General features: G+C 37.9%; 1 protein-coding gene across 1 annotated transcript in view; it reads right to left on the bottom strand.

The window, feature by feature from the left end:
* Positions 1–17,097, bottom strand: part of LOC110305413 (solute carrier organic anion transporter family member 6C1-like) — a 144,914-nt gene that overhangs the window by 24,617 nt on the left and 103,200 nt on the right. Inside the window, exon 10 of the mRNA XM_085844251.1 lies at positions 4,665–4,852. Within this exon, the coding sequence (XP_085700377.1) occupies positions 4,665–4,852 (188 nt within the window). The remainder of the gene's footprint in view (positions 1–4,664; positions 4,853–17,097) is intronic.

The raw sequence follows: 17,097 nt of genomic DNA, 5'->3' as shown, positions 1-17,097 counted from the left end.
AATTTTAAATATAAAACGAATGCATACCTAGGGGAGCAAAACAAGACAAAACACAGCTGCAAACCTTCATGTGTGTATGTACACCTGGCCTCTTTTACTGACATATACCCCCTCCTTTATCTCTTCTACTCGTCTCAAAATCTATTAAAAGTTAACACCCTAATTACCTTTTAATTCTTGTAACATTTATGTAATTAATTAAAACTACCTGTCTCTGAATTATCCTGCTCATCATGGATTGCAAACTATCTTCATTGATTGTAGTTGACAACATATTCCTATTCAAAATTTCTTTCATTTTGTTTTTCTTTATTTATTAAAAACTATTATTTGTATAGGGACTTATCTCAGTATGTAGCCCTGGCTCACCAGAAAAGCATTGTGTAGAACAGGTTGGCTTTGAACTAAAAAATATCTACCTTTCCTTCTCTGAAGTGGTCTGTTTATAGAGATACACTGCCATGCCCTGCAGTTGCTTTCCTTTTTTTTATATATACCAATTGCACAAAATAACAGCTTCTGAGTATCTGATGTATTCACTTTCTGTTGTATGTATGTATGTATGTATGTATGTATGTATGTTTGTATGTATGTGTGCGTGCATGCGTGTGTGTATGTATGTATGTGTGTGCATGTATGTATGTATTTATTTTTATAGGCAGTCTCATGCTACGTAGAATGGCAACAAAGCCGCTTCATTTCCAAGTCTGACTTTGAACTCCTGATCGTCCAACAGCAACTTTGTAAATTCTGGGATTAGAGGCATCTACCAACACTTTCTAGTTCTTGTAATGCTGAACATCACGCTCAAGGCTTTGTGAATATTCAGTAATTACTGTCCAAACAGGAGTTCAGGTGAGCATCCACTTCTTTCTACCAGTTTTGTGTGACTCTTGTTTTCTTAGGACCTGAAGATGCATCATTACTATATTTATTGAGATCGCTGTAAAATGTAATACAGGCCCTTTTAGTAATAAACCTCCCACCTGCAAGTGACTTTTTTTAATTTTTAATATTTTTATTACATATTTTCCTCAGTTACATTTCCAGTGCTATCCCAAAAGTCCCCCATAGCGCCCCCCACTTCCCTACCCACCCATTCCCATTCTTTTGGCCCTGGCATTCCCCTATATTGGGGCATATAAAGTTTGCAAGTCCAATGGGCCTCTTTCCAATGATGGCTGACTAGTCCATTGCAAGTGACTTTTGTTTTGGATCTAAAATTTGTGTCTAAAATCTTTTGATAAGTCATTTGACCCAATATAAGGCTTCAAAATGACAAGATATATTCTCTATTGATGTGGAAAACTACAGTTATTTCCTGTGTGTGATAATAAACTTTCTTCTGAAATTCTCCTACTTTAAATGAATTCTAATGCCATCCCTAGGATTCTGAGATTTCATGAAATGTCATGCTTTCAAAGATTATATGTTCATTTACTTAACACCTTTTTCTATAATATTGAAATTATTTTATCAGAGAAATTCTGGGCAAATTCTTTGTCTTCTGTGATATCAGTTCCAGAGATACTCAGACTTGTCTTCTTATACTCAGCCCTGATCCCAAAACATTCATCTCAAAGGAGGAACCTTATACTCTGATCAGAATAATATGCAGAAAATTCATGACATCTGTAAATTCTGAGGTGTTCTTCACATTTCTTCTTCTTTTCTTTTCAACAAAAGTCACTGAATAACCTAGACTGGCTTCAAACACACAATGTTCCAGCTTTAGTATTCAGTGTTGAGATCAACACAGTTATGCCACGTTTGTTTTTTGTTCCTTAGAAACATTATTGTGAACATAGTAGCTGAAATTCCAGTATAGCTTCAATTTGTATAGACATAATTTAAAAATTTTCTGTTTTTGTTTGTTTGTTTGTTTGTTTGTTTGTTTTGTTTTTTGAGACAGGGTTTCTTTGTATAGCCCTGGCTGTCCTGGAACTCACTTTGTAGACCAGGCTGGCCTGGAACTCAGAAATCTGCCTGCCTCTGCCTCCCAAGTGCTGGGATTAAAGGTGTGCGGCACCAAGCCCAGCCTAAATTTTTCTGTTTTATCATCTCATAATTTACAAAATATATGTGTGTGAAGGCATACTATGTTTTATTCCTTTTTTAATCATTAAGAAGCTGAAGACTCAAAAATCACATTTCAGGAGTATAATTCTCTCCCTGCTGAGAACATTTATTAGATATGTCATATCTACTTTAATGAAGTCACATTATTTACTAATAATTTATATGTTTGCCTTTTGTGAGTAAGGGGGGAAGGAGAGGGAGAGGGAGAGGGAGAAGGAGGTAGAGAGAGATGGTGTACTGCTGAGGTCAGAGGAATCCTTTCAAGATATGGTATAATTTCCATTTTCCATGTGCATTCTAAGTTATTGAATTCTGGTTCTCAGACTTGATAGCAAATGTCTATCCTCACTTAGACATTTCATCAACTCAAGTATCGGTTATTTTTCATTTCTCTTCTTTGAATATTATATTTTCATTAATAGATCTGTTCTTTTAGATGCCCAAATGGGAATCCTGAATAAGATTCTAGATGTGTCCATATCCCAACAAAGTCATAACTCTCACCCTTTTAACACAAACTTTTCAAACCACCAAATACTTATGAAATTAACTCTAAATGTCACTATTGCACCCTTAGTTTCTCTTTTCTCCACTTTCTGCCTTGAACCTTTTTTTCCATACTATGATAAAACTATTCCATTAAGATGCACATTAAAAACAAGAATTTATGAAATTCTTAGACAAATAGATGGAACTGGAGGATATCATTCTAAGTGAGATAACTCAGTCACAAAAGAACAAACATTATATGCACTCACTGATAAGTGAATATTAGCCCAGAAGCTCAGAATACCCAAGACATAATTTGCAACATACATGAAACTTACAAAGATGGAAGAACAAAGTGTGAATACCTCAATCCTTCTTAGAAGGGGGAACAAAATATCCATGGAAGGAATTACAGAGACAAAGTTCAGAGAAGAGGCTGAAGAAATGATCATCCAGAGACTGTTCCACTTGGAGACCCATCCAATAAACAACCACCACACCCCAACACTATTGCGGATGCCAATAAGAGCTAGCTGACAGGAGCCTGAAAAAGCTATCTCCTGAGAGGCTCTGCCAGTGCCTGACAAATACAGAAGTGGATTCTTACAGCCATCTATTGGACAAAACACAGGGTTCCCAATGAAGTAACTAGAGAAAGTATCCAAGGAGCTAAAGGGATTTGCAGCCCCATAGGAGGAACTAACCAGTAATTCCAGAGCTCCTTGGGACTAAACCACCAATCAAAGAAAACACATGGTGGGATTCATGGCTCTAGCTGCATATGTAGCAGGGAATGGCCTAGTTGGTCATCAATGGGAGGAGAGGCCCTTGGTCCTGTGAAGGTTCTATGCTCCAGTATAGGGGAATGCCAGGGCCTGGAAGTAGGACTGGGTTGGTTGTGGAGCAATGGGAGGGGAGAGGGGACAGGGGGTTCTCAGAGGGGGAAAATAGGAAAGGGAACAACATTTGAAATGTAAATAAAGAAAATATCTAATAAAAAAGGCAAGAAAAATTTTTTAAAATGTACATCTGACTTCAACCCAAGTCCTGGACAGGCTGGGGCAGAAGGGTCATGTGTTTGAGGCCAGTTTGGGTTGTACAGCAAGACTTTATCCACCCAAAACAATACAGAATCAAATACTTCAACTACAGCAACATAGAGAATAAAACAAAGCATGCATCTCTCCAATTTCCCTTACCTTTTGTAGAGAAATTAGTTTGGCACATTATGTGTTATGATTAACCCCCCCCCCCTCACTTTACCTCCCCTTCAGTTCCTTCTAATTCTCTCTCATGTTTTTTTTTTTCATCAAACTATGTATTAGTTTGGATATTCCACAATTTCTGTCTTTATATTCACTGCACAACTGAGAACATGTCAGAAGTAAGCTATTGATTTTCTTCTTGTTGTTGGTCAGTCTTTACTGGATAGTCAGGCCACTGACATCCTTGATAACCACTCAACAGATTTAGTTTAGAATAATGCTCTTTTATTATGTATCAAGAGTAAAAATGGGTGGTTATTTGGGCTAAACATATTCTGGACTCTCAAATAAGTGGCAAAGTTTGGGTCATTTAATAAATTGAAACTGTAAAAGTTACTGTGGTCCTTTGTTGTTGACACTTATGATTTCTCATGACCCAGGTGTTATTGTAGAATTATAGTTAAATATACACACTAATAAGTCAAATTTACACTCACATCTATGTGACAATTTAAAATTTTCTTGAATGTGGATTCATCATGTATATTCTACAAGGTAAGGTTTCTTTCAAAGTTATGCTGTTTCTGGTGCATCGATACCTACATTGCTATAAAGTTAGAGAGCAATATATGCAATTACAAAACTTGTTGCATTTTTAAATTAAAGTGAGAATAAATGTAGTATCTATACAAGTTATGCAATAAAAGGACTAAGTAAAATAAATAAAAGAAAAATTACACATATACATAAATTTTAACCATATGAATATTTTCTCTATATATTTACTACAATAAAACACAGGAAATCATTTGCTATAATAATTTGCACTATTTCTAAATTTTTTATTCTTATGTACTAACTTCTCAATAATTATAAAAATTACATACTTACTCCATGATAATCAAGAGGGCAGGTATACTACAGAGATTAGAAAAAACAGTTGCAGAAAAGTAAAAGGCAAAAAACAAAGGTAATGAAAGACAGTTGGTATTACACGTTCCAGAAACAGCATCAATATATTGACCTTCATCATCAGGAGATGTCAATCCTTCTTTAATGCAAGAACAATTGTAGTATGCCTATTAATATTGAAAATAAAAATAGTATTTCAGAAAAAGCCAGCATATAATAGCCTTATTAATATGAGTAAAAATTAAATTAATATTCAAGAGACATTCCCAGGGTTTTGTTTCCTATTGCTTTTATACTTTTTTATTTAGTGATATTAAATTTCAGTCATTGAATTTTCCCTTCCTTTACTCTTCTCAAAGCCTTTATGTCCTTATTTCAAATTAGTAGCCTCTTTTTCTGTTTTATATACTGTTACACATATATATGTATATGTTTATACATACATATATATTTATACACATATATTTTTGTGTGTGTGTGTGTAAGTTAGTCCATATATTATTACTTTTATGTACAGATTTAATGCTAATCATTTGGTATTGGATAACCATTTTGGTGTGCTTTTCATGAAGAAGTCTATTACTGCTCACAAACCCACCCACTCCTGCTTCCTGGCCCTGGCATTCCCTTACACTGGGGCATAGAAACTTCACAGGACCAAGTCCCTCTCCTCCTATTGATGACCTACAAGGTCATCCTCTGCTACATATGCAGCTGGAGCCATGAGTTCAACCATGTATACTCTTAGGTTGGTGTTTTAGTTCCTGGGAGCTCTGGGGTACTTGTTAGTTCATATTGTTCCTCTTATGGGGCTGCAAACCCCTTCAGCTCCTTGCTAATTTCTCTAGCTCCTCCACTGGGGACCCTGTGCTCAGTCCAGTGGTTGGCTGAGCACATTCACTTTTGTATTTGTCAGCCACTGGTAGAGTCTCTCAGGATAGAGGTATAACAGGCCTCTATCAGCAAGCACTTGTTGGCATCCTCAATAGTATCTGGGTTTGGTGATTTTATATGGGATGGATCCCCTGGTGGGGCAGTCTCTGGGTGGCCATTCCTTCAAGCTCTGCTCCACACTTTGTCTCTGTAACTCCTTCCATGGGTATTTTGTTCCCCCTTCTAAGAAGGGCCAAAGTAGTATCCACAATTTGGTCCTCCTTCTTATGCTTCTTTTGGTTTGTGAATTGCATGTTGAGTATTCTGAGCTTCTGGGCTAATATCCACTTATCAGTGAGTGCATACCATGCATGTTCTTTTGTGATTGGGTTACCTCACTCAGGATGATAATTTTTAGTTCTATCCATTTGCCTAAGAATTTCATGAATTCATCATTTTTAATAGTTGAGTAGTACTCCATTGTGTAAATGTACCATATTTTCTTTATCCATTTCTTTGTTGAAGGACATCTTGGTTATCTCCAGTTCCTGGCTATTATAAATATGGCTGCTATAAAGATAGTGGAGCATGTGTCCTTATTACATGTTGGAGCATCTTCTGGGTATAGGCCCAGGAGTGGTATAGCTGAATCCTCAGATAGTACGATATCCAATTTTCTGAGGAAATGCCAAACTGATTTCCAGTACCAACTTATCTTGATATATTTCTAGGCAAACCAGTGAAAGGCTTGTATGTTAAGACTTTCAAGATTTTAAGAAGTTGATGAAAATATCAGAGGATGGAAAATTTCCATGCTCACAAATCAGTAGAGTTAACATGGTATATAATGGCAATTCTACCAAAAGAAATCTACATGTTCAATGCAACACCCATCAAATGTCCAACAGAATTATTTATAGAACTGGTAAAACAGTTCTCAACTTCATATCAACAACAGATGATAGCTATAGCAGTCCTGAGAAATAAAACAACTACTGAAGGTATCTCTACCTCTGATTTTAATTGGGTTACAGAGCTATAGACATTAAAAACTGCATGTTTTTGGTATAAGAAAGACATATTCATCAATGGAATCAAATTGAAGACCCAGCAAGAATACAAAAAGCTACATACACCTTATTTTTGATAAAGAAGCTAGAAATACACCCTGGAAAAATTAAGGTTTCATCAGTGATGTTCCACATGGATCATCTGTACATAAATAAGACACACTACATTTGATAGAAGAGAAAAATGGAACCTCCTTGAGTATATTGACATAGGAGACAACTTTCTGAACAGAACCCTGATAGTGTAGTCACTAAGATTATCTGTTAATAAATGGAACTTATATAACTAAAACTTTTCTGTATGAAAAATGAAACCAAAGAGTAGAAGCCTGACAAGTCCCTTCCGGTCCATGCCAGCACCGGGGTGCCTTGCCCGCAGAGTCTCCAGACACCTGCAAGGAGCCACACAGGATCCCCCATGGGATCCTAAGACCTCTGGTAAGTGGAACACAGCGTCTGCTCCAATCCAATCGTGCCAGACCTGAGACTGCATTAACTAGGGAAGCAGATAACCCGGCCTGATCAGGGGTACAAGTCCCTTCCGGTCCACTCCAGCACCAGGGGTGCCTTGGCCGTGGGTCTCTGGACACCTGCAAGGACCCACGCAGGATCCCCCACGGGACCCTAAGACCTCTGGTGAGTGTAACACAACTTCTGCCAGGAGGCAGGTTCTAACACCAGATATCTGGGCACGTTCCCTGCAAGAAGAGAGCTTGCCTGCAGAGAATACTCTGACTACTGAAACTAAGGAGAGAGCTAGTCTCCCAGGTCTCCTGATAAAGGGTAACAGAGTCATCTGAGGAACAAGCTTTAACCAGAGACAACTATAACAACTAGCTTCAGAGATTACCAGATGGCGAAAGGCAAATGTAACAATCCTACTAACAGAAACCAAGACCACTCACCATCATCAGAACCCAGCACTCCCACCCCACCTAGTCTTGGGCACCACAACACACCCGAAAAGCTAGACCCAGATTTAAAAGCATATCTCATGATGATGGTAGAGGACATCAAAAAGGACTTTAATAACTCACTTAAAGAAATACAGGAGAACACTGCTAAACAGGTAGAAGACCTTAAAGAGGAAACACAAAAATCCCTTAAAGAATTGCAGGAAAACACGACCAAACAGGTGATGGAATTGAATAAAACCATCCAAGACATAAAAAGGGAAGTAGACACAATAAAGAAAACCCAAAGTGAGGCAACGCTGAAGATAGAAACCCTAGGAAAGAAATCTGGAAACATAGATGCGAGAATCAGCAACAGAATACAAAGGATGGAAGAGAGAATCTCAGGTGCAGAAGATTCCATAGAGAACATCAACACAACAATCAAAGAAAATAAAAAATGCAAAAAGATCCTAACTCAAAACATTCAGGAAATCCAGGACACAGTGAGAAGACCAAACCTGTGGATAATAGGAGTTGATGAGAATGAAGATTTTCAACTTAAAGGTCCAGCAAATATCTTCAACAAAATTATAGAAGAAAACTTCCCAATCCTAAAGAAAGAGATGCCCATGAACATACAAGAAGCCTACAAAACTCCAAATAGACTGGACTAGAAAAGAAATTCCTCCCGACACAAAATAATCAGAACAACAAATGCACTAAATAACAAGAGAATATTAAAAGCAGTAAGGGAGAAAGGTCAAGTAACATATAAAGGCAGGCCTATCAGAATTACACCAAACTTTTCACCAGAGACTATGAAAGCCAGAAGAGCCTGGACAGATGTTATACAGACACTAAGAGAACACAAATGCCAGCTCAGACTACTATACCCGTCCAATCTCTCAATTACCATAGATGGAGAAACCAAAGTATTCCACGACAAAACCAATTCACACATTATCTTTCCACAAATCCAGCCCTTCAAAGGATAATAACAGAAAAAAAAGAAACAAAACAAAACAAAAAAAAACAAAAACCAAAAAAACAATACAAGGACGGAAATCACACCCTAGAAAAATCAAGAAAGTAATCCCTCAACAAAACAAAAAGAAGACAGCCACAAAAACAGAATGCCAACTCTAACAACAAAAATAAAAGGAAGCTACAATTCCTTTCCTTAATATCTCTTAATATCAATGGACTCAATTCCCCAAAAAAGACACAGACTAACAGACTGGCTACACAAACAGGAACCAACATTCTGCTGCTCACAGGAAACCCATCTCAGGGGGAAAAAAAAAAAAAAAAAAACAGACACTACCTCAGAGTGAAAGGCTGGAAAACAATTTTCCAAGCAAATGGTCTGAAGAAACAAGCTAGAGTAGCCATTCTAATATCGAATAAATTTCGACTTCCAACCCAAAGTTAGCAAAAAAAAAAAAAAAAAAGACAAGGAGGGACACTTCATACACATTAAAGGTAAAATCCTCCAAGAGGAACTCTCAATTCTGAATATCTATGCTCCAAATGCAAGGGCAGCCACATTCATTAAAGACACTTTAGTAAAGCTCAAAGCACACATTGCACCTCATACAATAATAGTGGGAGACTTCAACACACCACTTTCATCAATAGACAGATCATGGAAACAGAAACTAAACAGGGACACAGTGAAACTAACAGAAGTTATGAAACAAATTGCTTAACAGATAGCTACAAAACATTCTGTCCTAAACCAAAAGTATATGCCTTCTTCTCAGCACCTCATGGGACCTTCTCCAAAATTGACCATATAATTGGTCACAAAACAGGCTTCAACTGATACAAAAATATTGAAATTGTCGCATGCATCCTATCAGATCACCATGGACTAAGGCTGATCTTCAATAACAACATAAATAATGGAAAGCCTACATTAACATGGAAACTCTACAACACTCTTCTCAATGATACCTTGGTAAAGGAAGGAATAAAGAAAGAAATTAAAGACTTTTTAGAGTTTAATGAAAATGAAGCCACATCATACCCAAACCTATGGGACACAATCAAAACATTTCTAAGAGGGAAACTCATAGCTCTGAGTGCCTCCAAGAAGAAACTAGAGAGAGCAAACACTAGCAGCTTGACAACACATCTAAATGCTCTAGAACAAAAGGAACCAAATTCACCCAAGAGTAGTAGACGGCAGGAAATAATCAAACTCAGGGACGAAATCAACCAAGTGGAAAAAAGAAGAACTATTCAAAGAATTAACCAAACGCGGAGTTGGTTCTTTGAGAAAATCAACAAAATAGATAAACCCTTAGTTAGACTCACTAGAGGGCACAGGGACAGCATCCTAATTAACAAAATCAGAAATGAAAAGGGAGACATAACAACAGATCCTGAAGAAATTCAAAATACCATCAGATCCTTCTACAAAAGGCTATACTCAACAAAACTGGAAAACCTGGACAAAATGGACAAATTTCTAGACAGACACCAGGTACCAAAGTTAAATAAGGATCAAGTTAACGATCTAAACAGTCCCATATCCCCTAAAGAAATAGAAGCAGTCATTAATAGTTTCCAAGCCAAAAAAAAACCAGCCCAGGACCAGATGGATTTAGTGCAGAGTTCTATCAGACCTTCAAAGAAGACCTACTTCCAGTTCTGCACAAATTATTCCACAAAATAGAAGTAGAAGGTACTGTTCCCAACTCATTCTCTGAAGCCACAAATACACTGAACCACAGAAAGATCCAACAAAGATAGAGACTTCAGACCAATTTCCCTTATGAATATCGATGCAAAAATACTCAATAAAATTCTTGCTAACAGAATCCAAGAACACATTAAAGCAATCATCCATCCTGACCAAGTATGTTTTATTCCAGGGATGCAGGGATGGCTTAATTCACGGAAATCCAGCAACGCAATCCTTTATATAAACAAACTCAAAGACAAAAATCACATGATCATCTCCTTAGATGCAGAAAAAGCATTCGACAAGATCCAACACCCATTCATGATAAAAGTCTTGGAAAGATCAGGAATACAAGGCCCATACCTAAACATGATAAAAGCAATCTGCAGCAAACCAGTAGCCAACATCAAAGTAAATGGTGAGAAGCTTGAAGCAATCCCTCTAAAATCAGGGACTAGCCAAGGCTGCTCACTTCCTTCCTACCTATTCAACATAGTACTTGAAGTCCTAACCAGAGAATTCGACAACAAAAGGAGATCAAGGGGATACAAATTGGAAAAGAAGAAGTCAAAATATCACTTTTTGCAGATGATATGATAGTATATATAAGTGACCCTAAAAATTCCATCAGAGGACTCCTAAACCGGATAAACTGCTTCAGTGAAGTAGCTGGATATAAAATTAACTCAAACAAGTCAATGGCCTTTCTCTACACAAATAAACAGGCTGAGAAAGAAATTAGGGAAACAACACCCTTCTCAATAGTCAAAAATAATATAAAATATCTTGGTGTGACTCTAACTAAGGAAGTGAAAGATCTGTATAATAAAAACTTCAAGTCTCTGAAGAAAGAAATTCTAGAAGATCTCAGAAGATGGAAAGATCTCCCATGCTCATGGATTGTCAGGATCCACATTGTAAAAATGGCTATCCTGCCAAAAGCAATCTACAGATTCAATGCAATCCCCATCAAAATTCCAACTCAATTCTTCAACGAATTTGAAAGAGCAATCTGCAAATTCATCTGGAATAACAAAAAACCTAGGATAGCAAAAACTCTTCTCAAGGATAAAAGAACCTCTGGTGGAATCACCATGCCTGACCTAAAGCTTTACTACAGAGCAATTGTGATAAAAACTGCATGGTACTGGTATAGTGACAGACAAGTAGACCAATGGAATAGAATTGATGACCCAGAAATGAACCCACACACTTAGGTTCAGTTGCTCTTCGACAAGAGAGCTAAAACCATCCAATGGAACAAAGACCGCATTTTCAACAAATGGTGCTGGCACAACTGGTTGTTATCATGTAGAAGAATGCAAATTAATCCATTCCTATCTCCTTGTACTAAGGTCAAATCTAAGTGGATCAAGGAACTCCACATAAAACCAGAGACACTGAAACTTATAGAAGAGAAAGTGGGGAAAAGCCTTTAAGATATGGGCACAGGGGAAAAATTCCTGAATAGAACAGTAATGGCTTGTGCTGTAAGATCAAGAATTGACAAATGGGGCCTCATGGAACTGCAAATCGTGTGCAAGGCAAAAGACACCGTCAATAAGACAAAAAGGTCACCAACAGATTGGGAAAGGATCTTTACCTATCCTAAATCAGATAGGGGACTAATATCCAATATATAGAGAGAACTCAAGAAGGCCGACTCCAGAAAATCAAATAAGCCCATTAAAAAATGGGGCTCAGAGCTAAACAAAGAATTCTCACCTCAGGAATACCTAATGGCTGAGAAGCACCTGTAAAAATACTCAGCATCCTTAATCATCAGAGAAATGCAAATCAAAACAATCCTGAGATTCCATCTCACACTAGTCAGAATGGCTAAGATCAAAAATTCAGGTGACAGCAGATGCTGGCGAGGATGTGGAGAAAGAGGAACCCTCCTCCATTGTTGGTGGGATTGCAAGCTTGTACAACCACTCTGGAAATCAGTCTGGCGGTTTTTCAGAAAATTGGACATAGTACTACTGGAGGATCCATCCCGCAATACCTCTCCTGGGCATATATCCAGAAGATGTCCCAACTGGTAAGAAGGATCCATGCTCCACTATGTTCGTAGCACCGTTATTTATAATAGCCAAAAGCTGGAAAGAACCCAGATGCCCCTCAACAGAGGAATGGATAAAAAAAATGTGGTACATTTACACAATGGAGTACTACTCAGCTATTAAAAAGAATGAATTTATGAAATTCCTAGGCAAATGTTTGGACCTGGAAGGCAACATCTTGAGTGGGGTAACCCAATCACAAAAGAACTCAAATGATATTTACTCACTGATAAGTGGATATTAGCCCAGAAACTTAGTATACCTGAGATATAAGAGACAATTTGTAAAACACATGAAACTGAAGAAGAACAAAGACCAAAGTGTGGACACTTTGCCACTTCTTAGAATTGGAAACAATCACCCATGGAAGGAGTTACAGAGACAAAGTTTGGAGCTGAGATAGAAGGATGGACCATCTAGAGGCTGCCATATCCAGGGATCCATCCCATAATTAGCCTCCAAACGATGATTGCACACACTAGCAAGAGTTTGCTGAAAGGACCCTGATATAGCTGTCTCTTGTGAGACTAGGCAGGGGCCTAGCAAACACAGAAGTGGATGCTCACAGTCAGCTATTGGATTGATCATAGGGCCCTCAATGGAGGAGCCAGAGAAAGTATCCAAGGAGCTAAAGAGATCTGTAACCCTGTAGGTGCAACAACAGTATGAAATAACCAGTACCCTGGAGCTCTTGACTCTAGCTGCATGTGTATCAAAAGATGGCCTAGTAGGCCATCACTGTAAAGAGAGGCCCATTGGACAAGCAATCTTTATATGCCCCAGTACAGGGGAACGCCAGTGCCAAAAAGTGGGAATGAATGGGTAGGGAGTTGGGGGGAGTGAATGGGGGACTTTTGGGATAGAATTGGAAATGTAATTGAGGAAAATACGTAATAAAAATATTTTAAAAAAAAGTAGAATCCTACAGAATTGGAAGAGATTTTTATGAACTTCACATCCAATAAAGTTCTACTATTCCAAAAACATAAGCAACTCAATCATGTTTAAAAACCAAAATAATCCAATTAAAAATGTGGACATATCTAAGCAGATTTTCAATAAAGGAATCTCAAATGGCTGAGATACACATAAAGAAATGTTCAATATCCTTAACCATTGGGGAAATGCATATCAAAACCACTCTGATATTTTATCTGTCTCAATCACTAAAAGGAATAATACAGAAAGGATGTGCCAGCCTATCACAGGGAAAATTGCTCAACTATTTTCCCTCTGGGCTTATCCATAATAGCCAAAAATTTCAACTAAGCTATATAATACTCATAATAATAAAGAATATGTGACACATTTACACAATGGAGTATTTATTTCTCAGTAGTTAAAAAAGGTGACATCATGAAATTTGTTGGTAAATGAGTAGTAGAACAAAAAACATATGTGTGAGGTAGATGGAGAAAATTCAAGATGGAGAAACATATTATGTATTAGTTTATAAGTGGATATCATTAGCATAAGTGATAATCAAGCTACAATTCACAGATCCTCGAAGTTTAGATAAAAATTAGGACTCTAGGGCAGATTCATTGATCTCCTTGGGAAGGAGAAACAAAAAGAAAATGTTTTTACACTGCCTGTAGACAAAGACAGGAGCAAGAGGAATCAGATGGGAAAGAAGTGGAAGAGGAGGGTTTGGGGAGACAAAGCTAAAAATTGGGAGCATTGGGGGGTGTTATTGAAACAGTCCAGTGGAAGATTTTAGGAATCTCTGAGGATGACCCTTGTGAGGACTCCTAGTAATAGAGGATATGGTATCTGAACTTGATTGTAGGCAGGCAAGGCTTCCAGTGGTGGGACTGGGTTGCATTCATTTGTGTTGTTGGCTGAGAGTTCCACAGCAATCCCAAAACATCCAAGGATAATGCTGAGACAAAAGGTCATTTTCTGAAAACCACCCCTGTGGCCTTTTGCTAAGGAAAACATCCACAGAACTCTTTGAATGTAAAAGGCTTGCCCAGATCCTTGACCCCTACTTCTTGTCAAGAAATTCTCAACAAGCGGGTCACAGTTCCTTTAGGGTCAAATGACCTGTTCATATCAGCTATCCCACAACTTGATATTTTCATTCCTAACTACTTTGGTGGATTCGTGGAATTCATAACAGTGAGAGTGTTGTATCTCTGACGATTTTACCCCGCTCTGGGGACTCTTTGCTTCTTCGTCAGTCCCCTTGTTCAAGCCTCTTATTGTATCTTGTTTTGTCCTATTTGAGTGTTGTCTCTTAGAAGTCTACTCTTTTCTAGAGAGGACACAGAATAGGATTGGATCTGTGGGAGAAAGGAAATAGGGGTAATGGAGGAGTGAAGGGGAAGGAACTAGGCGCGATTTATTTTGTGAGAAAGGAGTCGATTTTTTTTTAAGTTAAAGAGTTGGAAACTTATAAAAGATATTAAAAGATATGGTACAGTGTAGATGTCCATTCCTTTCTGTGCTAGAAAGTAATTCAAGATGCCTGTGGTTATTTCTTTCATCATTTATACATAACTTCATAATACCTAGGGAAAAAAATTTGTGACTTTCAGTTCTCTTATAAAGCATATTGCCTGTGTAATGATGGGAAAAAAGACTTCTTTGATTGAACCTTAACTGACAAGATGAGCATCAAACTGGACTAAGCATTTTCCAGTCAACACAGGCAACCTACAATTCTATTTTGCTGGCCTTGAAGAAAGGGGGTCTTTTGGTTAAAATTTTTGAGTAGTTGGTGTAAGCTAAAACTGCCTCTGAGTAAATCTATTAAAGAAATACATATTTTACTACTTTCAAGCATAGAGAAACCAGAAGTGTTTACAAATCATTCCTTCTCAGAGTTTCTAGACAGACCAGAGCTCGTGCCTGAACCCAGACTTCTGTCTATACAACTGAGTCATGCTATGTCTGGGGTTCTGAACTTAGAATTGGGGAATCATAAAAAATGTTATTCAAATTCAAAAGTATAGTGGTAGTTGCTAAGTAGAAATAAGGTAACAAATGATAGATATTGATCCAGACTCAAGATACATAGTGATTTCAAAAAAATGAATAAAATGAAAATTATAAACATACTACAGAAAGCACAATCAAAGAGAGAATTATAATATTTGGAGACAGACAAGATACTACAGCTCTGTGGTGGAGAATTCTGATTAACAGTTTGTCCTGTGTATATTTGGGATCATAACCAGACATTAATTTGTGGAATTGAGTGTGAGCACTACCTGATACAAAGTGGCCAGAAGGAAATAAATGCACTAGATGTCAGCTAGCTCAGGCATGCACACATGTTTCCCCTCTCCTTATTGAATGCAGTAATGTGAGGAGCCCTGATCCACATCAGTGACCGTTCACAGACTTAACAAATGCAAGCAAATTACAATGTACTAACAGTTAAAAGCTGGAACAAAACCAAATCGCTCCTCTTTCAAATAGTTTCTCTCAGATATTTGTCACAGTACAGAAGGTCTAAACTGCGTATTTCAACTGCTAAGGAGGGGTGAAGAGCATTCAACCCAGCATCCCATGCTGAGTGAATACATTTCAGAAATGATAAACAAATTCTTCAGGCAGAAAGAAAATAATAACACATCAGAACATAAAAAATATAAGAACCAGTTAAAGATACACAATCTTTAAGAAAAACACAAGGGTTTTTATTACACAAAATTTAAAAAGCTGGACATATTTTACAAAATATAAGATGTGCTCTCAAGCAGCCCAATGATCAGATTATTAATATGAAGAAAAGACATTTTTTTAAAATTTTACTAAAAGTATTATTTCTCCTTAGTTTTATCAAAATTATTTTGTTGTTATAGTTCTTCCCCATTTCACATTAATTCTGATTGTGTTCATTCCTCCATTCCATACATGACAAATTTGTATAGTCATACCATTTGTTTTTTTTTCAATGTTGCTTCACAGCTATTATTCCCAACCCAAATAATTATCTTTTTATAAAACTCTGGCTGTTATACTCTTCCCTGCAATTATTTTATTTCCACCCTTTTAATTATCAAATGCTATCATAAACTTGTGTGGATATTTTGTGAAATCTTTTTATATTTGATATTCATTATGAATTAAATATGCATTGTAGAAATGGAAGAAAATTTATAAAGAATTCCTTGTGCTGAATGTTCCTAAGCACAATTTCCCAAAGTAGCTCAGTATTGATAATGTGCTTAGCATCTCAGGGAACAGCTGGCCCCACTGTGGCTGGCCACTCATCTACTCTGAGGTGGATGTGTGTAGGGATGATACTCCCTCCCCCCTCAACCCCTTGACACCTGCAGCAGTCAGTTGACCTGGCCTGAACTTATGAGAGCAGCCCGGCCCCTCACTGGATATAGTTCTTGGACAAGCTCACCCTGCAGGTTTCAGGGGCAATACAGTGGATCTGGCCCTGATGGCAAAGGTAGTGGTGAGTCAGTACCAAGGGTAACTGGTCCAGCCTCTTTCTGGGTGCAGGGAGAGTGAGACCCTGCCTTGACTGGACACCACAGTTGAGTTGACTGTGGAGGCATCTGTGTGAGTGAGCCATCCCTGAGGGCATGAGTGTAGAAGGGCTGAGCCTGCCTCTGGCCAATGCTGGGATTGTGTGGGCTAGTCTGGAGCAGTCCTCGAAAGCTGGACCTGGTGGTGTGGATAAGGGAAAGCTTAGAGGGTGACTAGTTCTTCTATGACATAGGCCCAAATCCAGAACTTTGTGCTGGTCTTCCCCCAAATCTATATCATGTGTGAACTGTTGGACCATGTGAAAGGGCCGGTCCTGCTGAACCAAAGCTGCAGGATTCACATGATACAGGGAAACCAGGACAGCAG

The sequence above is a fragment of the Mus caroli genome, unplaced genomic scaffold, assembly GCF_978045245.1.
Source record: "Mus caroli unplaced genomic scaffold, Mus_caroli_1 scaffold_1, whole genome shotgun sequence".
In the NCBI taxonomy this organism is placed as follows: domain Eukaryota; kingdom Metazoa; phylum Chordata; class Mammalia; order Rodentia; family Muridae; genus Mus; species Mus caroli.
The sequence above is the reverse complement of the archived record's forward strand: the minus strand, read 5'-3'. Positions and strand labels throughout refer to the sequence as shown.